This window comes from Chrysochloris asiatica, unplaced genomic scaffold, assembly GCF_000296735.1.
Source record: "Chrysochloris asiatica unplaced genomic scaffold, ChrAsi1.0 scaffold00047, whole genome shotgun sequence".
Classification (NCBI taxonomy): Eukaryota; Metazoa; Chordata; class Mammalia; order Afrosoricida; family Chrysochloridae; genus Chrysochloris; species Chrysochloris asiatica.
Window position 1 is genome coordinate 2,772,634 of NW_006408565.1, and position 23,888 is coordinate 2,796,521.

At 48.9% G+C, this 23,888-nt stretch overlaps 4 protein-coding genes across 4 annotated transcripts; 1 reads left to right on the top strand and 3 right to left on the bottom strand.

Annotated features, from left to right (window-relative positions):
* Positions 1 to 587: 587 nt before the first annotated feature.
* On the bottom strand, positions 588 to 10,057 carry EIF3I (eukaryotic translation initiation factor 3, subunit I). The gene is made up of 11 exons (XM_006862164.1): positions 9,992 to 10,057; positions 9,804 to 9,896; positions 7,999 to 8,086; positions 7,640 to 7,705; positions 6,319 to 6,468; positions 6,117 to 6,244; positions 2,629 to 2,739; positions 2,417 to 2,506; positions 2,066 to 2,139; positions 824 to 916; positions 588 to 683 (listed from the first exon to the last, which is right to left on the bottom strand). The coding sequence occupies exons 1-11, from the start codon at positions 9,992 to 9,994 to the stop codon at positions 602 to 604; spliced, it is 978 nt and encodes a 325-aa protein (XP_006862226.1). The 5' UTR covers positions 9,995 to 10,057; the 3' UTR covers positions 588 to 601.
* Positions 10,058 to 10,109: 52 nt separating this feature from the next.
* Positions 10,110 to 15,215, top strand: TMEM234 (transmembrane protein 234). Its single transcript, XM_006862165.1, has 5 exons — positions 10,110 to 10,125; positions 10,417 to 10,568; positions 11,780 to 11,846; positions 14,685 to 14,777; positions 15,121 to 15,215. Exons 1-5 carry the CDS (start codon positions 10,110 to 10,112, stop codon positions 15,213 to 15,215), a joined length of 423 nt encoding a protein of 140 aa, XP_006862227.1.
* An 872-nt stretch (positions 15,216 to 16,087) lies between these two features.
* On the bottom strand, positions 16,088 to 20,657 carry DCDC2B (doublecortin domain containing 2B). Its single transcript, XM_006862166.1, is given in 9 exon segments — positions 16,088 to 16,186; positions 16,402 to 16,505; positions 16,908 to 17,043; positions 18,146 to 18,185; positions 18,274 to 18,420; positions 18,701 to 18,832; positions 19,040 to 19,116; positions 19,515 to 19,566; positions 20,392 to 20,657. Coding segments are annotated over 9 exon segments (1,053 nt in total).
* A 796-nt stretch (positions 20,658 to 21,453) lies between these two features.
* IQCC (IQ motif containing C) lies at positions 21,454 to 23,761 on the bottom strand. The gene is given in 7 exon segments (XM_006862368.1): positions 21,454 to 21,701; positions 21,704 to 21,861; positions 21,958 to 22,241; positions 22,354 to 22,472; positions 22,715 to 22,958; positions 23,204 to 23,347; positions 23,720 to 23,761. Coding segments are annotated over 7 exon segments (1,239 nt in total).
* Between the last annotated feature and the right edge of the window lie 127 nt (positions 23,762 to 23,888).

The following is a 23,888-nucleotide window of genomic DNA, read 5'->3' on the forward strand; positions in this document are numbered from 1 at the left end:
TACAGGCACACAGCTGGGGCTGGAAACTTCCGTACTCACGCCCTGCAGATCCCTTCCCTGAAGAGAAGCAACAAACACCCCCGCTGGTCTAGGGATCAGCCAGTGGAACCCACTCTAAGTCCTCTGTTCAGCTTCCTTACCTTTCTTCTCCTAGGCCCATTTCTGCACTGGCCGCATCTACCAGAGTTTCCAGACATGGCATGGGTAAAGGTGGGACAAATAGTGACAGAAAGGGAGAAGACATAGGGCTCTCAGCCAATAGCTTCAGTCCTAAATACTGGCTCCTTTCCTTGGATAATATCTGAGACGTTCCCAAGACCTCTCCAGAACTTGGCATCTTTGGAACCTGGGTGAAAGTGCCCGTAGGTCAACCTAGCTGGTAATACTGAAGGTCCAGGTTTGAAGTATCCAGAGTGTAGGGAGAGGGTCCAAATAATTAAGGTATTCACGATTAGCATTAGCTTGTTGGGGTGCCAGTGAGAGGATAAATAGTAAAAACTGACTCCAGAATATATCTGGCCAGAAACCATTTCTTTCCAAACAAATTTATTTCCCAGAGTCCAAAACCTTCTGTGAGCAACTCAGATGGAGATTCAGCGTCTTAAGCTTCAAACTCAAACTCAAAGTACTGCGGGTCGAAATAGTGAATGCGCACGTAGCCATCTTCACCGCCGCTGCTGTAACTGGAGAGAGGTGGGCAAGGACCAGTCACAGGTCTGCTTCAGGAGAGGTGGGCCTGAGGGCAGGGTGCTGGGGAGGGACAAAGGGCTTGTGGAACAGAGACCCGACCCAGGCTGAGCTCAGCCCAATGCTGAGGTCCTACCTCTTGCCATCAGGATGGAAGGCAACACTGTTGATAGGTCCAAAGTGACCCTTGACCCTTCCAAATTCTTCTTCAATGGCCAAGTGGAAAAACCTGGGAGACAGAAGCAGCAATTCACTCTCCCTTTCCTTCCGAGGTACTCCCCACACAAAAACTAGATGAGAAGAAATGAAGTGGGGCAACTGGGACAAGGGGAAACATATGTGAAGATGAAGATAGGGGAAGACTGGACTGAAATATCTGCATGGATACACAGCTAACTCTGAATAAGGGATTACTATTTGCTAAGCAATGAATGGAGCTCCGGTGTGGCGCTGTAGGAGCAGCACTGCACTGCAAACCACAAGGTTGTCAGTTCAAGCCCACCAGTTGTTCCTTGAAAACCCTCTACAGGGTTGCTATGAGTCAGACCCAACTTGATGGCATTTTACAACAGGAAGCAACGGACTGGAATCCTGGTGTGGCACTGTAGGGTATGCACAGGACTGCTAACTGAATGGTCAGCAGTTCATACCCACCAGCCACTCCTCGGAAACCATGTGCAGGATAACTATGAGTCGGAACCAACTCGACAGCACTTAACAACAAGAAAGAAATGGATTGCCAACCTCGAGGTTAGCAGTTAAAAGCTACCAGCTGCTCTGCAAGAGAAAGATGAGGCTTTCTGCTTCCATAAAGATTCACAACCTCGAAAACCGTATACAGGGTCACTATGAGTCGGAATCGACTCAGTGGCAGTGAGTGAGTTGATGCAATGCTCTAGGAATTTTTTAAATATTTATTTAATCCATCTCGTTATCCTGCAGTTTCATGAAGTAGGCATTATCATTGTCCTCATTTTAAAGATGGGGAAACCTAAGCATAAAGTAATACCGTGATTTTGTTGAAGGCCTCCGAGTCAGACAGTGCATGCTCTCAACCATCATGTCACACGCTTGTCACAGAAGGACCACAGATCTGGCTGCCTTCCTGTCAGCCAAAGAAGCCCTGGTGGCACACTGGTTAACTGTTCAACTGCTAACTGAAAAGTTGGTGGTTTGGACCCATCAGCCGCTCTGTAGCAGGATGTGGCTGCTCCAGTACAGATGACAGCCTTAGAACCCCATGGGGCAGTTCTACTCTGCCGTACAGCACTGTTAGGAGTCGGAATCCACTCCATTACAGTGGATTGTTTCTGCTCTATAGCCATGGAGACGTATTCCATGAGGTTTCCATTTTTTAAGAACTTCCCAGCCCTCTTACCTGGCTTCAAACTTGCCAATCCTGGTAGAGGTTGTGGTTACATCCATGGCTTCTTGACCACCACCTAGCACCACCTGAAGCAAAGAAGAAACTCTAGACACACCCAAAGGGCAGCCAAACCCACTTTCTGTGTATTTCCTGGGCATCTCACAATACTAACAGACATTCTAATTCCCTCCTGCCCTGTCCCCTGGAGCTACCTAGTCCTTTAGCCTTAACTTCCAGGAGGGGAACTCCTCTCTGCCTCACACCATATCCCTCTCAGGCTTCCTGGCCTAACCATTACACAAACATCTTGATCCTGGAAGCTTTCTGGGGCGCTAGCAGGAAGCCTGGGTGAAGTTTCCTCACGTGATCATAGTTGGGAGAAAGGGCAGCTGAGTTGACAGGACGCTCTGTCCGGAAAGTCTTCTGGTGTTCAAGGGTTGTGGAATCAAAGAGCTGGAGAGAGAAGGCAGCAGAGATATAAGTAAAAGGTGCCTCCTCCTTGTGATAGTTACGCAGGCTAAAGGCGGTACAGCAGGCGGGTGGGAGTAGCCCCCTCACCCCTCATCCAGGCTCACCTTAGATGTGTTGTCCTTGGATGCGGTGACAAACATGGTCATGTCTCTGGATAACTGGATGTCATTGATTTGCCGGGAGTGCTCCTTAATATTCACCAACACCTCTCCAGACTGGGGAAGAAGGAAGAACGAGCTCTACCAGGTCCACCCTTTGTTCAGTCAGAGTTCTCTCCCCAATCAACATTCACACCCTTCCCAGCAACCAAGACTGCATCTTAACCTGGTCCCTGTGTGTGAGTTTCATAAACACTGCTAGGCCACTGTAGCAGGGACCAAGAAGAACACATGGCCTTATCAATCAATTATCCTATTATACCGGCAGAACCATTTTCTTTTTCTTTTTTTTTTCCACATCAAAAAATATTTATTGAAACCTACTATCAGGCCATCAAATTACAAGACTCTGGACTTAGAATGATGACCAAGACAGATATAGTCTCCACTGCTCCATGCTCATACACTGCATGTGGTAGAAGGAGAGAAATGGAGAAAAAGTTCAACAATGTTGTTGTTAGGTGTCATTAAGTCAGTTCTGATGCATCACCATCTTATGCAAAACAACAAAAGTCTGCCTCATCTTGCACCATCGGCACACTTGTTGTTTGAGTCCATTGTTGTTGCTACACTTCAGTCCATATTCCTTTTATTGTTGACCCTCTACTCTTCCAAGCTTGATGTCCTTCTCCAGGGACTGGTCCCTCCTGATAATATGTACAAAGTATGAGAAGTTTCACCATCCTCCCATCTAAGGATGTAATTCTTCCAGACAAATCTGGCTATACTTCTTCCAGACAGATTTGTTTGCTCTTCTGGCAGTCCATGGTACTGTCAGTATTCTTCACCAACACTGTAATTCAAATGCACTGAGTCTTCGATTGTCTTACTTGTTCATTGTCCAACTTTCATGTGCCTGGGATTGAAAATACTGTGACTTGGGCCAAGCACACATGGGTCTTCAAACTGACATTTTTGCTCTTCAACACTGTAAAGAGGTCTTTTGCAATAGAATTGTCTAATGTAACACATCATTTGATTTCTTGACTGCTGCTTCCATGAGCAATGATTGTAGATCCAAGCAAATTGAAGTCGTTGACAACTTCAATCTTTTCTCCATGTAACATGATGTCATATATTGGTCTAGTTGCGAGGATTTTTGCTTTCTTTATAGTGAGGTGCAATCCATCAGTTAATATGTCAAGTCTTCTTCATTGTCATCTGCATATCTTAGGTTGTTAGTAACACTTTCTAATGCCATGTTCTTCTTCATATAATCCAGCTTCTCAGATAATTTGTTTAGCATACAGATTGAGTAAGTATAGTTAAGACGGCAGAACCATTTTCATTTGTTCTTTTTTTCAATATTTACTGTACAGCTAATGTGTTAAGCACAATATCTTTTTTCCATCTTCACACTAATCCTATGAAACAATACATTTTAAGAGGCAGAACCTAAGGTCAAGACAAATAGTGTACTTTACTGAAGACCACCCAACTAATAAGAAGCAGAATAAGAAGCAGAAAGTGTAAGCTCATATTCTTTTTTCACAGATCAAATTTAATTTAAGAAAATGTTTCATTTAATTTAAATTTCTAACATAGTTATCCATCATGCCTTAAAAAATAATCACTGTGCTTTCAATAAAAGTTTAGCTAACAGATTAGGTTCTGTTTGACTACTTCATTTCTACCTTACAGTTTTCACAATACTGAGAATGTTGTGTTCTGGTTGTTCCATTCCAGACTGTTGCCCTGCCCTGCTTGCCTTCTCATCTTTACTTTAGAGTAATTGCCGACTTTTGGGTTCATAGATTCTCTTCATTCCCAGGGTTTTGTTCATAGTCTATGGAGACTGTTACATAGCCATCTTTGTAAGGTATCCCAAAGGGCTACTCCATCTCCCAATTTCCCTGCTCATGAACAACATGCTAACTAACTGAACACCATGTGTAGTATACACAGAATTTTGGAGAACTTTGCAGTCAGGTCTACCAGAGAGCACCGATCACCTCCACCATTGACTTGCATTATTATGTCTTTGTTCTTAGTTCCTGCTCTTTTCTCCAGGGTAGGCCTGGCCCCTTGTGGAACACTATTGGTGTTTACCCAATGACTACCTTTTAGCATCCCTGGATACCCAAGTCAGAAATCTGCGACAACCTGACCTTTACCCTTCCCTTACCCCCTCTAATCCCAAACCAACCCAACCCATTGTCACTGAGTCAATTCCAACTCACAAAGACCCTAGAACTGTCCCATGGGGTTTCCGAGGTTGTAAATCTTTATGGGAGCAGATGGTCTCATCGTTCTCTCACAGAGGGGCTGTTAGGTTCGAACCACCGACCTTTCACTTAGCAGTTGTATGCTTCACCACTGCCACCAGGACTGTCTTCTAGTTAATCAGCCACCCATAAATATCTCTTGAACCTGTCTGATACGCCACTGTTTTCCCATGACAATCATACTAATTCAGACATATTCTCCAACTACAATCTACAAAAGCCTTCTAAAGAGAAAATATGATCACCAGTAACCCTACATTTTCAACATCTAGAGGAAAATCAGGAGTCCTGGTATGGCACTGTACGATAAACAGTGGATTGGTAACCACAAGATCAGCAGTTCAAACTCACCAACCACTCCTTGGGAACCCTATCAGGGTCACTATGAGTCAGAGGAGATTCTATGGCACTTAACAACACAGGAAAATCAAGACTCCTTACCTGTTGACATTCAAGGACTTTTATAAATCCCGTAATACCACGTTGCACTGATGCTACACCCGGGGCCTCCAGACCTTTGCTTTGCTTTTACTGTACTTTTTGTCTATGGACATTCCATCTATTCTTAACAGTAAATTATACCTGCCACGTTCTCTATGACAGAGTGCACCTTCCACTTTGTCCAGACCTCTCTGGTGGAACTGCTTAATTTGACTCGCATGCTGTGTTGTTACGTGTGCTCAAGTCGGTTCTGACTCATAGCAACCCTACATAAGGCTTCTGAGGCTGTAAATCTTTACAGGAGCAGAAAGCCTCAACTTTCTCCTGTGGAGTGGTTGGTAAGCTCAAACTACTAAACTCATGGTTCACAGTCCAGTGCTTATCGTACAGAAACACCGCTCTCTTGCCCACCTGCTAGCTGTTTATAAATCGGTCTCCCCTGGGGCAAGAACCGTACCTGATTTACATATCCTTGGAGTGTGGCAGAAGATCTGGTGCTTAGTGGTGGCAGGAAAATGCTTATTTGTGATCATTACGAACATGTCCTGAGTACTTTATGCAAACTATTCAAATACCGAAAGTGAGTTATCTCACAACGCTTTATAGACAAATAAGCTTAGGGAAATTAATAACTTGCACCAAATCATAATTAGAAATCAGTGAAATCTGTATTTGCACCCAAACCTTGCTATTAACCATTGTACTATCTTTATCTTGCCTCTTGAGAGATCTGATTCTGGTAGACTTGGGCCCTATGTGGCCCCTTACCTTGGCACTGAACTGGTTCAGCTCTCCGCTCTCATGGCCTGCAATGATGCACTCTCCCAACGGTCCCCAAACAGCACTAGTGATCTTGGAATCACTGCAAGGGATCTTCATGTAGGGCTCGTTGCTGTCTGAGGGGCAGCAGATGTCAGGTTCTGGGCTCCGGAACAGAACCCTTCACCTTAACCTCAGCCCCAGCCCTTACCGATCTGGCTTGGGTCCCGTAGGTCGAAGAAGCTCACAAAGCACTGATAGCCCATCTGCTTGTCCGTGGAGAACATAATGATGTTACCCCCAAAGTCAAAGCCACAGGTCCGGACAGCGGAGTTGGTTTTGAGTAGGGCCAGCTGCTTCCCTGGAGACAAGCAAGAGTCTGGGCTAGTCCTGGCCCACTGCCATCAAGGGAAGACACTCCCTCCACCTGCCTAGCATCGTGTACCACTGTTTCTCCTACTTACTCCAATCCATCCCTCTCCTCTTCCTCACTAAGACTGCTGTGGCTCAAGTCTTTCAACTTCTTCCACCTCATCTTCCCTCAGACATCAGCTAATGTGGCTCTGCTAACAGTGGATTGTAATACAAGGGGGCTTTAAAAAGGTCATGGAAAAATTCTACTATCTTTTCATTCCATTTTCCTATAAACTTCTGAAATCCCTTCATATATATCTCCCCTCCCCCCCAGACTGTGCTCCTCCACAGCAAAGACCCAGTCTAATTCCCCAGTGCCCAGCAGAGGTCTGTTCCAGAATCTTACGCTCAGTAAATACTTACTTAAATGAAGCAGCTTTCATAGGCTTCCCTATCCTTAGAGGCAGCTATTTCAATGCCTGGTGTTCACTGCTACCTGAACTTACCAAAAGTAAACAGATACTACTCTTCCCTGCTTGGGACCTCCATAGCTTGCTAAGGTCTACAGAACTCCTGAATTGGCACTGGAGGTTTTGTTGTTAAGTGCTGCAAAGTCGGGTGTGACTCACAGAGCCTGTACAGCGTTTCTGAGGAGCAGCTAGTGAGTTTGAACTGTCGATGACCTAACAGTAGGGTAAGTCCAGTGTTGATCCTACAGTGCCACACCAGGAATCCATTCAAAGTCTAGTGCTGGCCTATCTATCTAGCCTCATCTTCTCTACTGTCCACTCCTTTCACTGCCCAATAAGCAGGAACTCAGCGAGCTCAAGATGTCTTAGTCTTGACACTTGCTATGCTTTCATTCTTGAATGTGCCAAAGCGATGACCTTTTTCAAGCTCCAGCTCACATGACCAGTAAGTATCCTAGAAAACCCTCCCCGGCTGCTCTCTTCCTGCTCCAGGCAGTCAGATGCCCCTTGGTCCTTCCACGGTAGTCTGTGCTTTCTCTAACATGGCTTTTATTTTACTGTAGTGCCTCATTTCTCATGTCTTATTTTCTCATTCCCTAAATTGGAGACTGTCTCTGGACTTATCTGTTTCATGAAAATCTGTTCACTTAAAAAAAGGTATACTGTAGATCTTCAGTGTTTGCTGAGAAATGAATGATCCAAGCTTACCTGTTTCACAGTCCCAGAGACGACAGCTGTTGTCAGCTGAGCCGGTGAGGACATGCTTGGTGTCCCCTAAAGTGGGTATTAAGGAAGAAGACCAAGTTCACCTGAGCCCTGATCCAGGGGGAGATCAACTGAACTACTTCCGTATTTGACTTCAAAGAGCTTTTCTTCCTCTTCTTACCTCAGAGCATTCTCACCAACATCTGGAAGTTTCCCCTCCAAAGTTCCCCCAACCAGGGAGTGGACTAGAAAGGAGGGATCATTCTCTAGACCCGCAGTAGCATCCCAAACCACCACCCTAAGCTCAGCAGCCTCTCCACTGCAGGCAGGCCTTCGGGGTATAGACTCAGAGCAAAGGATACAGTCTGCGTCCACACACCACACAGCCCCAGTGTGGCCATTGTAGGTGCCCAGCCTCTCCCCATTCACGGAGTACCATACGTTGACAGTCTGGAAGAATTAAACAACATTATCCCAGGCAGAAGAGCAGCCTAGTTAGCCCTGGAGCCCTCAGCAGCCTCTACTGCTTATAGGTAAGTGACAGGGGAGTCAGGAAGCTAACAAAAGGGTCCTGTTTTGTCACTGCCCCAAGTCCCCAGACCTTCAGATCAAGTTGAGCTCTAGTCTAGAAAAGCAACAGTTTCAGTTGGGGAAGCCACTGTGTCACTGTATTACCTCAAATAGAACATTTCTGCTTTCTGACCTGGAGTCCTGGTATGGCGCTCCAGGTTAATGCGCTAGTCTGCAAGGTCAGTTTGAATCGCAAGGTTGGTGGTTCAAGCTCATCAGCTGCTCCTCGAAAACCCGGGACAAGGCCACTATGATTTGGAACTGACTCAAAGGCACTTAACAACACTCTCTGACCAGGTGTTTTCCCAGCTTTAAAGTAGCCAAAACAATGCTTCCATCAAAGGAAACTGGGAGGCTGCAATGAAATTGTATCTAAGGAGCTTACTATATAAATGACTAACACTAATTAGGCACTCAGATGCACCAAGTACTCTGCACAATTCCTTATATAAATGATCTCATTGTAGCGTCAAGTCAGCCAACCCCATGAGGGAAGGTGAGGTTACATATAACACTCATATTTTATACAAAAGGAAACTTGAAGTTTAGAAAATGACATGTTCAGAGTCACAACACTAATAGACCCAGGTTTGTTTGAACCATTAGTGTTAATTTTTTCCATATGGAAGTGCTTCAAAAGGCGTTCACTAAGGGACTATTTGCACTCAGTGAGCTCACTGAATGAAGTAAGACTTGTTGTGTGCCTTTCTACTCATAGTGACCCCATGGGACAGAGTGGAACTGCCCTGTAGGATTTTCCAAGTTGAAGAAGCTCTGGTAGCGTAGTGGTTACGAATTGGGCTGCTAACCTCCAGGGCGGCAGTTCGAAACTACCAGCTGCTCCGCAGGAGAAAGATGAGGCTTTCTGCTCCCATAAAGATTTACAGCCTCAGAAACCCTGTGCAGGGTCTCTATGAGTCGGAACCGACTCCACGGTACTTAACAACAACAATCTTTACAAGGAAAAACAATCAACTTCTCTCTTGGAGATACTGCGTGGGTTCAACCTGTCAACTTTTCAATTAGCAATACCATTGCACCACTACACCCATTAAGTCCCATGTCCCTTGTGGGCCATGGATCAACTTTCCAACTCACAGCGACCCTGTATAGGGTTTCCAGAAGCAACTGGTGAGTTTGAACTGTCAACCATGTGGTTCGTTGGTTGGTGATGTGATGTGGAGTCGGTTCGACTCATAGCGACTCTGTACAGGGTTTCTGAGGCTGTAAATCTTAACGGGAGCAAAAAGCCTCACCTGGCTCCCGCGGAACAGCTGGTAGTTTCGAACTGCTGACCTTGAGGTTCGCAGCCCGATTCGTAACCACTTCGCTACCAGAGCTCCAGGTGGTTCGTAGTCCACTGCTTATCCTGCAGCGCCACACCAGGAGTCTATTCCCCAGTGCTGGTGCAAGGGTTTTGTTCTTTCTCAGAATGGTCTCGTACCGGTTTTCTCTTCGCAGAACCGTGTGCATTTTGTGTCCCCCTCTAGTGGTAAAATCAGTTTGCAAAATCATCGCCTAGACAGGAAGGACCCCCGCCCCAGCACCGGGTTCCCTCCACGTGGTCCCGCCCTCCGGCCCTCAGGCTGATGCTCACAGGGTCCTTGGCCACGGTGAACAGGAGGTCTCCCTCGCGGTTGTACTTGATCTGCGTAATGGACCGCTCATGGCCTTGCAGTAGAATCGGCTTCTAAGGAGGCAGGACGGAAGTGTCAGCGGCGGAAATTGGATTCCTGCCCCAGCCCGGGACCCTCAATCCAATACCCCTAACTCGATGGAACTCACCATGCCGGCGGTAACGCGAGGAGACCCGGGGCTTGAGTAGGACCGGATGAAGCCGAGCGTCACTTCCGGATTCCGGGTCTACTCTCTGTTCCCGGAAGTAGAAGAGATCGGCGTTGCCATGGCGGCATCTTTTGGTGAGTAGCCGACCCCGCCCATCCTGAGTTTCCAGATTCTCCTCCCAGAGTTCATTTCCCATTTTACCTTCACGCTACAACCTTACTACAATCCCAGACCCCAGAATGCTGGGTGAATCTTCCCATCCTCCCGGGGACCTACCAGCCAATCACACACGAAAGAGGGCGGTTGGGGCGGCCAGGATAGAAAGGCCAGCGGACTGCCGGGCCGGGATGGAGGCCGAGGGAGCGCCGGGCTACGCGGGAGGCTGGTTCGTGGGGGTGGGCTGAGTGACCCACACCTCCATCCAGGGCAGGTACTGACCCTGGTGCTGGTGGCCGCCCTGTGGGGTGGTACGCAGCCACTGCTGAAGCGGGCCTCTGCTGTCCTGCAGCAAGTTCATGAACGTACCTGGGCTCGGCAGTTGCTGCAGGAAATGAAGACCCTCTTCTTGAATACTGAGGTGCGTCCCTGAACAGCCTGTCTCTTGAGGGTGGCCGCCAAGATTTTATTTCTGTAGTCACATCTGGGCCAGAATCCTGGCTCCGTCACTTATTTGCTAGATGTTCTTGGACTAGTAACTTGCCCTTCTTGAACCTCACTTTCATGGTCTGAAAAATGGGGATAATAATGGGAATAGTAACACCATACTTTATAGAGCAGTTGTGAAGATTAGGTGAAATGAGGCACATAGATATCTTAGTATTCACCCTAGGTCATAAGTGCGCCGTTCATGGATGGCGCGGAGGAGTAGGCATTAGGCTCCTAACCTAATGGTTGTGATTCAAAACCACCAGCCATTGCATGGGGGAAAGTTATAAGACTGTGTGCTCCAGTAAAGATTCACAGTCTCAGAAACCCTATAAAGGGTTGTTATGCATTGGAATCAACTTGATGACTGTTGTTGTTGTTGTTAGGTGCCATTGAGTCAGTACTGACTCATAGCGACCCTATGCACAGCAGAACGAAACACTGCCTGATCCTGGGCCAACCTCACTACTGTGGCCACGCTTGAGTCTATAGATGCTGCCACTTGGCCAATACATCTCGTTGGGGGGGGTCTTCCTCTTTTTCTCTGACCCTCCACCTTACCAAACATGATATCCTCCAGTGACTGGTCCCTCCTGACAATATGTCTGAAGTATGAGAGACGAAGTTTGGCCATGTGGGTTAGTATTATTTCAGTTTCTTCAGCAGACCTTTCTAGAGGGAGGAGGCTTGGGATTCAGCTTGGAAGGGAGGGTAAAGAGGAACAGGGAGAACTACCTCTGACTCCAAGGCTGCCAGTTTAAGCTCATGGTAAAGACAAAGACATGTGCATAACCACCACTCACGCCTAAGGGCTGTGAAAGATACAGATAAAGTGCTGTTCAGAGGTGGGAAGCTAGAGTTGGGGACACTCAGGGAAGGCTTCCCGGAGGTCGTGACATTGGCATGAATTCAAGCCCTTGCAGGATGAGGAGGATAGGAACTAACAGGGAAGGCTCTCGAGGACATTCCAGGGCAGAATCATGGAGTTCAGTCAGTAACCATTTCCCTTTTTGCCCTAAAAAGGTCCCTGAGGGCTTAGTGCTCCCCAGGCCCTTATAACCACCTCTCACTCCAAGGAAAGACATGCTAGACGCTCAGCTCAGTCCAGCACTCACACTTACTGCAGCTTTCTCTCATTTCTAGTACCTGATACCCTTTCTTCTCAACCAGTGTGGCTCCCTTCTCTACTACCTCACCTTGGCATCCACAGGTGGGTCTCTAGCTTGGAACTGTTTTGCTTAGTGGTGGAGGCCATCCAGGAGACTCATTTTGGGCAAGTATCCTGAAACACCCTGTTCTCACTAGTAAGGAAGAGCTCACTGTCTCTGGTTCCCTGTATACAATGGGCTGCCAAGCACTAAGGTTGGTGTGAAGCTTGGCAGTCTTATGCAAGGACAGAGGAAGAAAATGTTCATCTTGCTTTGCCAGGTGCTAATGTTGGTACTGTTGCTTCAGTTGCATGCTATCTTCCTTGACCTTGAACAACTCTTGTATGTGAGCCTCAGTTTTATACAATCTGTTCCATAGCATTGTGAGGATTACATTTTTTTTTCCTTTTTTAAAGTTTTTATTGTGAATTGAGTGGTAGTTTACATGGGGGAACATCAGTTTTATATTCATTGTTTCATTGCAATGATTATAATCTCTGTGCATCATCATTCAACAGTATTTGCTTCTATTCTCTATGGGGGGTTTTTTTGTGGGTGGCGGGGACTCAGGACCCAGGGAGGCCGGGAGGTGGGGGGAAGCAGGCTTGTAGAATGTACCCTTTCCTTGATTGGTGATGCATGATACATGGAGGGGATTGTAATCATGGCAATGAAACAATATATGAGAGGATGAATGTAAAACTAATGTTCTCCCGTGTACCCATGTAAACTATCACATAACTCACAATAAAACTTAAAAAAAAAAAAAAATGCAGCTGTGCCACAGTCTAGCTGTGAGACCTTGTAAAAAAATAAAATAAAATAATAATATATAATCATTTAAACAACCAAAGGGCACATTCTGCAAGCCTCCCTAATGGCCACCAGCAGCTGGCCACCAGATTAAATTTAGTAGTGTATGAGAAGCATCTCAACAGAACGCCAGGTACACAGTAGAAGCTTAATAAACAGAAATTTCCTTTTCCCCATTTGTTGACTGACCTCTATTGCATCATATACTATGTTAATTTTATATTTTTTTTATTATGTTAAATATACCTAAAACATCTTACTATGTTGAATATACCTAAAACATCAAACCCACTGCTAACAAGTCAATTCCGACTCAGTGACCCTGTCTAGAGTTTCTGAGGCTATAAATCTACAGGAGCAGAAAGCCACATCATTTTCTGATGAGTTTGAATTACTGACTTCGTGCAGTGCTCATTCTCCAGTGCCACCAGGGTTCCTTCTGTTAAATATATATATTTGATCAAACATTTGCCTTTTCAGCATTTTGTACATGCTCAATTCTGTGACATTCATTAAATTTATTGTATTATGTAGTTATCACCACTATCCACTTCCAGATTTTTCCATCACTCTTAACAGAAGCTCAGTGCCCTCTACACAGTGACATCCCCTTCTCTCTCTTCTCCTGTAGGGACCCACTAAAACTTTGGTTTCTATATATTTGCCTATTCTAGATATTTCATGTAAGTAGGATCTTTCATGTAAGTAGAATCAGACAGTATTTGTCTTTTATGTTTAGCATTGTTTCCACAGTTCATCCATGTTGTAGCATGTATCAAGACTTATATTCCATTGTATTACACATTTTATATAATTTCTATCATGACCCTGTGAAGCAAACATGACTATTCCCATTCAGAGATGAGGTTACCAAGTTTTGAGCTATTTATTTCATCTGCTTGTGTACCGTGTCAGTGCAGACGCTTTGAAAGCATGCATTACTTGAAGTTTTATGATCTTGAACTTTGCTATGAGAAGCCCCCCTGCGGTGCTGCTGTGGTTTTGTGTCTCCTGGAGTCTCACACTGGCCTTCCCAGGGGACTTGAAGGGACTCTGGGTACCAGTTAATTCTGGGAAACCCCCTCAAAGGCCATGAGAGAGCAGGAAGATAAGCAGACCTCCATATCTGCGACCCCATCTTTGACTAGAGTCACTCCGCTTTTATCTATTTCACATTTTAGATTTCTTACAAAATTCATTTCAAGGAGGTTTGGAGCACTGGTGGTGCTGTCGGTAAGCACTGGGCTCTTAACCACAAGGCCAGCAGTTCAAACCCACCAGCCCCTGTGAGGGAGAAAGATGAGGCTATCTTGTTGTTAGGTGTGGAGTTGGTTCCATCCCATTGTGATCCTGTGTCCAACAGAACCCAACACTGCTCAGTCCTGAACCATCTTCACAACTGCTGCTACGCTTCAGCCAATTGTTGCTGCCACTTTGCCAATCCATCTCACTGTGGGGCTCCCTCTCTTCTGCTGCCCCTCCACTCTACCTATCATGATAACCTTCTCCAGAATTAGTCCCTCCTGATAATATGTCTAAAGTATAAGAGAATAACTCTCACCATCCTGGCTTCTCAGGAGCATTTTGGCTGTACTTCTGGCTGTACAATATAGTTTGTTTGCTCTCCTGGCAGTCCAGGGTACATTTAATATTCTCCTCCAACACTAAAACTCAGTACATCAAGTTTTCTTTAGTCATTGTCCCAGCTTTCACTCCCATAAATGTTTGTTAACTCGGAAACTCTACCAAGCAGTTCTACTCTGTCCTCATAGGGTCTCTAGGAGTCAGAATCGACTTGATGGCAGTGGGAATGCATTCCCAGCTATCCCAGAGGATAAAGACCTCGTCCTCTTCATCAAAACATGGTGGTCAGCTGCAAAGATCAGGTGTTTTTGTTGTAATCCTGAGGAAGCACTGAGCTTGATGTCAGGGGACCAGGGCTAGAGTCTTAAGTTTTTCTGCAACTTATCTGGAAAGCAGGGTCATGATGCCACTGTAAAAGGGCTGTTTTGATGATGAAACCAGTGTTTTGTGCCTTGAAAGGCGTTTTTTGCATTTCAGTGATACTTCTCATTCTGACTATCCAGATCTAACCTTAGCTGTGCCCATCTGTAACTCCCTGGCCATTGTCTTCACGCTGATAGTTGGAAAGGTATTAGGAGAAGATATTGGTGGAAAAGGTAAGTCAGACCACTGCAGGTGTGGACAGCAGCTACTTGGGCTTTGACAGACCCCGGTTAGCTCCTTCCCAGAGCCCAACTGTGAAGGAGGCTGGACTGCAACTGAAAAATTGACAGGTGGGAAGAGGCCGTTCTCACTCTGGCCCATTTCTCTGGCTGTGCAGCCTCCAGCCTTCCAGCTTCCTTGTGGCCAGCAAAGCGCCTTTCCCCTGGGCAGTCTGGGTTGAGGACAGAGGTTGGGGTAGAAGTTGGGACCAGAGCCCCAAGCCCTTCCCTCAGTCCTGCAGCAGCTCGGCGCCAGCCGCTGGCCTCACAGCTCCTCACTTCCTGCCCATTATCACAGGAGCAGTCACAGGCATGGTGCTCACTGTGGCAGGAATTGCACTCTGCATCACAAGCTCAGTGAACAAGACCCAGGGGCAGCCATCTACCCTCTGAGTGGGTCCACTCCACCCTCCAGCTCTGCTGTCTCCAGGGAGCCCTCTGCCCGTGCGATGCAGGTGGGAGCAGAGACCCTCCGCTTCCTCATCCCCCAATAGCTACCGCAAGGATCACAGTAAGAGAACTGAGCAAAAGGCTTCTGTGACACAGCACACACCCTCAGCAGATCCCTTCCTGCTCTTATCTCAGGCTCCACCCAGCCCTTATGACAACTAAAAACTTTTTGGAAAATGGAAAGAAAAGATAATGGAGTTTTCCCTTTTACTTTTAAGCCCCCTTATCTGGCCTGATCTGGACCATCACACAGGCAGGATCCATGAATTGCATGCAGCGCCCCTGCAGCCTGGAGAGGGTACTGCAAAAAGTCAGAAATGCAAACCAGAGGCCCCAGGGCTCAGTCTGAGTGGTCCCACTGGCTGAAGGGGTAGGACTGGTGGGTAAAGTGGCAGGTGGAGGGGAGATAAACTGTTGGTTAGCCTCACCTGCCCCACCCAAGCGGTGGGCAGGATTCCTCAGTCACCAGCCCCTCTCAAGCACTGCCCAGCTCCAGCACCCAGCGCAGTGCCTGGTAACCAATCTGGAGCACCTTCAATAAATCCGTAGTAAACAGACAAAGGTTAGCAAGTGTTCTTTTATTGTGACCAACCCACTTCCAAGTTTGGCCTGTCTCCCAAGCTCAGTCAGCTACTCCTCTGGCTTGAGAAGTCCAGGACGAAGGACCCTTGAGGTTAGGGCTGCAGGAGAATAGGGGTGGGACTGTAGAGGCTGCAGCCTACCGGGAGCTGGGGGTGGGAACAGGCTGATGGAGGCTGAGGACAAAATGTGACTGCACAGTGATGTCCCCAGTTCCTGGCTGAAGCTGCTGGTTTTCAAGATGGCAGTGCAGGGGCTGAGGCTAAAATAGCTGCCTCAGGCCCCAGCTAGTCATTTCCCAGGAGCAAGGCCTCTTCTACCATCTGTGCTGCCCTCTGCAGGAGGCAGAGAGCTGTACAGGTGGAGCCATCTGCAGACCCCAGTCCAGCCCCCAACAGGGAGTTCCAGGAAAGGAAGAGCCTGCAGAAATCGAGATCTGCCTCCCATTTAACAAAGTCAGGCTCTGACAGGTTAGGAGATCTGTTCACAGTTACCAGGGAAGCTCAGGGCTGCAAGTTCTTAGTTCAGAACTGCTCCCAGCCTAGCTCACCTGATCCCAGGGCTCCTCTGTCTGAGTATCGTCATCATCTGCTACTTCCTGGGTGCCTACTGTCTCCCTCCTTGGGTGGGGAGCCCCATATACTCCCTTGACTCCTGATAAGGGAGACAATATTGTCTAATGCCTAGGCTGAGGTGCCGTCAGCATTCTCTTGACCTTCTCAGCTAGCCTCTTCCCCTCACCTGAGCCTTGCTCTACTCTCCTTGATACCTCAGAGGAGGTTGGGAGGTGAGAGGCCTTTGAGTTCCCCATCCCCATTCCACTCGTGCACGCTCATGTTTTTGGCTTAAGCATTGCCCTTCCCACATGCTGCTTTAAATACACCAAGTCCCTATGAAGAACAAAGGACTGGATGTGCACATGGGGATATCGGGACCATTGTCAGCCTAGGGACAGCGCCTTTCCTGGGCATGCTGCCCACAGACCTCCCCCACAGAGACCATCATGTCCCTGGAAAAGGAGGGCTGAAGAGGGCCTGGACCACAGGAGCCCCTCACCTGAGGAACATGAGAGAAGGGGGAGTCTGTTTCTCAGCTGGGTGGCCTCCTGAGGTCTGGCATACAAAGCAGATGGTTCAGCTTGAGCTGGCTCCTTTGGAGTGGGCTGGGTTGCTTGTGCCCTGTGACCATGGGCCTAGAGAGGGGACACTGGGATTAGACCACAGGTTCTGGCTGTTGTTACCTTCTCTTCTTTCCAGTCCGGGCCTCAGAGGGCCTCGATGCCTGAGGAAACTTGAAAGAGGCGATGCCAACCATCTCCATGCCCTACATCCTCCCCCTAGCTCTTAGATCCCTCTTTTGTCAGGATTTCTGATCCAGGGATATAGCAGTGTGTGGAAGGGCCCACTGGCTCCTCTCTTGGGAGGACTCAGACCTGGCATGGAACAGGATGCTGCTAAGTTTCCTGGGACCCTGCTCTGTCAGATAATGCCAGTTCTTTCTCCCAGCATCTAACAGTTCCTTTCTTAAGACCTTCCTACACCTGGATGAGCTGCCTCTCATGGCAGGTACAGCACGTGCCTGGGCCCCGACTGAGCAGTTTCTGTGAAACATCGCCATTTCCATTGACAGCTGTGAGAGAACAGCAAGTTAACAGTAAGACTTTCCTATTTGAGTGGCTCCATGGGCCAAGGCAGACTGTGTGGTCATGCTCTGCTGTGTGTCGGAAGAGAAGAAGACACTGAAAACAAGGGACTTTGAGCGCATCACAGAACTGCTTTTCATTCCGTGAAAAAACAAGGAAGGTGCACGGCAGTTTTCACGGAGTCCTGATGTGGCGCTGTGGGTCAATGCGCTGGACTGCAAGGTCAAGTTTGAACCATAAGGTTGGCCATTCAGACCCACCAGCCACTCCTCGGAAACCTTATACAAGGTTGCTATGGGTCGGAACGTAACGACAACACCACCACCTTAGTGTGTTAAGTAAAAGATGAGTGAGTTTGGCTGGTATCATAGGTGTCAGGTGTTTGGACAGGGGAACAAGTTCAGTGCTTGGCATAGCGCTGTTTTCCCTAGATACACTTCTGCTCTTATACCAAGTTCTGGTCTGCTTTCTGCCACTCAACAGTTGTGTCACCCTGAACAAATCATTTTACTCCCTTGAGCTTCAGTTTCCTCCTCTGGACTATGAAGACAGTAATCCTCACACTACTGGGAGGAGACAGACATGAAGTCAGAGCCAGAGAAGTCAGCCAGTCCGCCCTCCATCCCACCTCCACAACCCCTGCATCACCTACCTCCTGCCTTTGGATCCTAGACTTCTGGTCTGGGGGATGCCTGCAATGGGAAAGGAAAAGGCCTGAGGGCAGGGGGGTATGGAGTGCGGGAGCACACAGACCCAAAGAACTGCTCCAGCCACACATACCAGTAGCCCTTTGGCAGGGCGGGGCTGGGCACCAGCAACTCTAGGTAGGGGAGGGCCTTGAACTCCTCCTCTCCGACCGCCACATAGTAATGGCCGCTCACCAGAGCCGCCCCTGTAAACAGTGGGAGCCCCTCCAGGGTGCAGAGTCTGGGGACAGAGAGAGGTGAGTGGAACAGGGTTGGTGTTTCAAATGTCTCATCCTATTTGGCAGACTGAGGGAGTGGGTACAGGGTGCCCTGGCACTTGACCCGGGCATCAGGGCCAGTCCCTGAGGCTCTGCTGTGGCTCTGAGGACTGGGCCACAGGAGCAAGTCCTATTTGGGGGACCACTCAACAACTTTGCTTTTGCCTTTTCATCCGCAGGGCTAGCCCATACCAGTTGGGCTCCCTTTTGGTGGCCTTTGAACCTCCCCAGTCCCATTCTTACCTGCTTACATCCCCACTCTGCAACTTGGCCTTCTCAGTCAGGAGCTTCAACACTGTTTCCCAGTCCTCCCTGGCAGCCTGGGATAGCTTCAAGCTAAATGGGGGGCTTAACAGGTTCCCATTCCTGAACACACTAGGACAAAGAGCAGCCTAGTAAAGGGCAGGATCCCCAGGCCTCCCACTGTGTGAGAGGAAGGAGGACGACATTGTCCATTTTCATCCATCAAGCATATGGGGCTTTTGACACCCCTACCAGTGACCAGGGCCTCCAGGAGCAAACCCTGTCCCGAAATTCGGGACTTGGGACATCTATACCCTGCTGCCCTGCATGAGCACTCACCGAATGTGGCAGGGAGCACCCGCAGGGAGCTGCCGTCCAAGGGTCCCATCACATATGTGGTGACTCACAGGAGGACCCTGAAACTCAAGTTGGCCCCAAAGTCAGGAGAAATTAGAGCTTGGGTGAGTTAGTCCAAGTTGAGGTGAAGGGCAAAGGAACCAGTACAGGGTGAAAGAGACAAGGACATGAGAGGACCAGTCACACTAGTTACCAACGGGGGTGTCATCTCACTTTTTCACCCTATCTGGGACTCATAGCTGTTTGCTTTCTTTGGGGACCACAGCCTGGAGATAAAGGCTGGGAAAGGGGCAATGGGTAGTGTCTTTTAAACTCCTGTACCCCAACAAGGGCAAGAGGTGGCTCTAGAGTGGGCCTGGGGAGTATCCCCATGGAATGGCTCATCCTGTCATCCCCAGTGCACAATGGAGGCAATCCAAGGAAGGGTGGAAAGACAAGGGCTGGGGGGAGCACTCACTTGTGGTCTGTTGCTCTTTTTGCCTGGATCCTTCCCTCCAGGGGGGAAATAACTGGAAGAACAGATAGTTTATGGGTCAGATCAGCAGTTGCTAGAGTGGGGGGCTGGGATCCAGCTCAGCAGGTCTCCTACTCCTTTGGAATAGCCGCTGCCATCTGTCTGGAAACATGTTAGCACATGAACCTGCCTTCCTTAGGGCCCTGGGTCATGGTGCTGTGACTCCAGACTAGGGTCTCGGATACAAACCATTTGTTCAAAGGATGAAGAGAAACTAGTTCAGTACACATTCTACTGTATCCCAAGATTTTCCTCATTTATATGGTAGGTTTTATTTCTATTTTGTCTGATTCACCCAACATCACACATGAAGTGGTGACAGCCCAGATTCTAAGTCTGTCTAGCTCTAGACCCCTTGCTTTTTGCATTATAGTAAACAACTTCAGCTGAGAGCCAAGAGTGGGCCCTGGAGGTCAAGTCTGAGTTGGAAAGTAGTCAGATACTCAGATTCTTCCATCATAGAAGATACAGTCCCACTCTGCCGTGGAGATGCTGCAGCACAGCAGAGAGGAGGTAGCCAGTGGGTTTGGAGTGTTTGGTGATGGTGGGGTATCCAAGCAAGACAAACTGGGGGGAAGGGGTTCAGACTGCTGGTATGGTCTCCTTCCTACAGGATGTGATGGGCATTCGTCCCAGACAGACACTGATTTGTACCAAGGCTGTCTTGGTTTCCCCTTCTAACTAATGAGGATAAAACCAGCCTCTTACCGGGTGATTATATTACATGAGAAGATGAAGAGTGCCTAGTACACACATGCTAAGTGCTGAATAAATGCTGTGACCTCCCTCCGGAGGTTCTGATCGGCCCCAGCCCACTCACTGGAGCTTGTGGAATCGCTCGAAGCCAGCAGCCACGTACTGCCCTCCATCCTGCAGCTCTGCCATGTCAGTGACCCGGTGGCCATGACAGGGTGTGTAGAGGGCACGCACAGCCACTGGGGCCTGCACAACTGAGGTCAGCTCACAGAGGAAGGTCTCCAGGGTGGGGAAGCGCCGCTGAGTCACCAGCAGCTGGCGGCCTGGGAATAAGGGATCCCCATTCTTGTACACCACTACCCACTTGGCTCCTGGTCTGCCGCCTGCCATCATGTGTCCTCAGCCAGAAACACGGAGCTGTTGCCAAGGAACTAAGGCAGGGCTGGGAGCGGTGCCAGTCAGAGGTGCAGCCCTGCCCCCTCACCCAGAAAGGCAGGGAGTCTCCATCTGCATCCAGACTCTCATCCAATCTGCTCACTCTATATAGAAAGCCACCAGGAAAGCTAACGGACCTGGAAACTCAGATACTCAAATTCTCACAAGGGACCCCTAGGACTACACAAGTCCAAAGGAAGCCCTGGGACTCACAGTCAAAACAATGAGAGGAGCAGCAGAAATGACATGTAAACACACATGTTCTAATATGGGGGTGTGCAGAGTGTGGAGGACAACTCCAGGGCCTCCCTGCCTTTCCCAAGTCAAAGGCTGAGCATAACCCCTAAGGAAAATTCCACTTTGGAGGCCCTTCCCCCAGACAGACGCTATCCCTGCTCCTGGGCTGACTCACAACTGGCTGTACAATGATGCCTCATGCCAGCAGAAAGTGAACAGGAGGCCCCAGAGGCACAAGACAAAACCAGACAAGCTGAGAGCCCAATAAAAGTTTTATTGTCAGGCCCCCACTTGGCTTTCTAGAAGTTCTGAAATTTGAACTCAGCCACAGGCAGAGAATGAAAGAATATCCCTGTCTCCTCTTCCCTCGTTCTACCAGCTCCTCTGGGTCCCACCTGCCACCAATGGCCAGGGACAGGGAAAGAAAGAGGCACTGGGAGCCAGGAGGAGATCCTGTCTCACTGCATTTTCATAGCACTTGCTTACAACTCAGTCCTCCCCAGCTCTCCAAGGTCTAGCCTGGTGGTCCTGTTTTTCATGGCCTGTCCCTCCAGTGGTCATCCCCTATATGGTGTGACCCATTGGGTAACAGGTACTTAGGTGGCCTTGATTTCCATAGTACAGTCTTCTGGTTTGTCCATCCTTCATGGCTAGACTCACTGGAGGGTCCGTCTTTGGAGGCTTTATCACTGGGGGTCTGGCCCTTGGGTGGTTTTGTTCTCCAGAGATCCTGGCCGCCACACTCTGGCCCTGCCAGGTCACATCCCAGCTGATGTGGTCCTCTGAGAGGTCTGACTTTCACAGTCCAGTTCTTTGATAATCAGGCTCTTGGTAGTCTGGCCCTCTGGGAGACTTGTTCCAAATAGCCGGCTCCTCTGGGACTGTGAACAGCTGAGTTCTAGCCTTCTCACAACAATGGCTCCTGGGTTTCATCAGATGCAGGCAGGTCCCTATGGAGGCCTGGTCTTTGCGATCTGGTTCTTTGGTGTGTTTGTGCCCTGTGGACCGACTGTCTCACGGTGTAGGCTGCTGTGATCCAGTCTTCCTGTAGCATGGTTCCCTGTACTTGACTCCAGCAGTAGGTCTGTCGGTGCTGGACAGACTTTCAGGGGATTTTTGGGGCTGTGACTTGACCCTCCTGCAGCAGTGATCCAAATAGCCAAGCTCTTCAGGGGTCCTGTCTCTGGAGGACTGCTCCTTCAGTGGTGGGGTTGCTTGTGTGGGGGCCACCTCACAGACAGTGGGCCCATCTCTGATCTGGCCCACTGCTGGGGAGCTCAGTGTTTGTTTGAGAATCAAGTACTGTTGGGAGAAAGGACAGACACTGTACCAGGCATGCCTGCTGGGCCATGGCAGCAGACGTCTCCCTCCCCCAGCCCTCAATGAGCAGAAAGGACGCTGAGTCAGTGCCTACCTCCTTACGACTATTGATGGCCTGTTGCAGCCACAGCAGTTCCATGGCCAAGTGGCTGCGGAGCTGCTGGACCTGCTGGAGCTCCAGCTGACTGTAGGCCCGTCTTGGATCTGTGGCTTCTGCGAAGGAGGAGGGACGGAAGAAAGGAAGGAAAAAGAGCTTTGAAGGGTAAACACTGGGCACAGTCCTAGTCTTGGAACCTTGGCACCCGCCCCTACTCATGTGTTGCCCCTAAACCAGGAGGAGGGAAGAAGGCAGGGCTCAAGGATGAAGTTTATCTAACACAAGTCTTGCACTTTTCAGGTAGAGAAGCTGAGGCCCAAAGAGGATCAGGCTTGCCCTAATCTGGGCAGAGAACTACCTGAGTTCCCCATCCTTGAGTCTCTGGTCTCTTCCTGATTGGGTTTCCTGGTTGTCACGCTCTGCTCAGCCTCAAGTCCAGAGCTGTCATCTTGGCAGGGAAGAGTTCCTGAATTTTCTGAGCTGTCCCCTGCTTTCTTCAGCACTGTCTCTTCAGACTCTTTCCATGGAAAATGGTTCCCTCGATCCTTCTCTGGATTTGACACCCTCTCTCCTGCTTTCCAAGTCTGATGGGATTTTACTTTCTGAGAAATCAGTCAGAGAGATAGGAAAGCCCAAGTTAACCTCCTCCATGTATCCAGGCATCAACATCAAGTAGGCAAGTTAAGGAGTGGGTTGTGAGGTGGTGAGTCTGCTGCCTCTTCCAGGAGGTTAAAGCTGGAAGCGAGTTCCACCCAGGAGAAAGCAGGAGGGTGTGTTACACTATTTCCTTGAATCCCTTGCCCAGTCCCTTCCTCCTCCTCCCTTGTCCCCCTGAGGCATGCACTACCTTTGGGAGAAACTGGGGCCGGGGAAGCCAGCCCTCAGTCCACTGCACCATGCTCAGGTCACCCTCGATCTCCTGTACAGTAGCTTCATACTCAGCTCGCAGACTCTGGAACTGACGTCGAACTAAGAATCCCCGGATACAGGCCTAGTGTGGAGAGTGAGGGGGAAAGAAGGTCCTTAACACTACAAGAGAAGGACCATCTTGAGGCTTTCTCCTGGGCAGATCATCCTGGTCGTTTAAAGAGGGCACAACCACATAGAGAAGCTTGGTGGCTAATGGGGGGTATGGATCTCTACTTCAACCAAGGCCTTCCCGCCATTTCCCTGATCCTTGCAGGAACTGAGGTGGGAGTGGGGGGCACGTGTCGGACGACCACAGCATTCTTCCGGGCGGTGGGGGAGTGGGTCAGCATCTTTAGAAGTTGGCACGCGGGTAGCTCTCATCTTACTCGAAGGACCCAGTCCTAGAGCTCCTGAAGGGATATCAATCAGGCACCCTACACTTCCAGCCTCGCACCTGCAGAGTCGACACCTTCCGAAACAACTGCTCAGCCTCCATTTCCGAGCCAACTGCCGGGCGCCTGGTCAGTGCGTCATTAGCCCGCGCCTACCTTAGCGCTCCAGAGCCCCGCCTCCACGGTCTCCACAGCAACCATCCGTCTCATCCCAGCTAGAAGCGTCTTCTT

Coding starts and splice junctions, on each gene's coding strand:
- EIF3I (XM_006862164.1), bottom strand. Junction 2,140..2,416: donor TTTCTCCCAACTATGATCAC/GTGAGGAAACTT, acceptor TCTTTGCTTCAG/GTGGTGCTAGGTGGTGGTCA. Junction 917..2,065: donor ATTGGCAAGTTTGAAGCCAG/GTAAGAGGGCTG, acceptor TCTGTCTCCCAG/GTTTTTCCACTTGGCCATTG.
- TMEM234 (XM_006862165.1), top strand. Junction 10,569..11,779: donor CCCTCTTCTTGAATACTGAG/GTGCGTCCCTGA, acceptor TCTCATTTCTAG/TACCTGATACCCTTTCTTCT. Junction 11,847..14,684: donor CCTCACCTTGGCATCCACAG/GTGGGTCTCTAG, acceptor CTGACTATCCAG/ATCTAACCTTAGCTGTGCCC.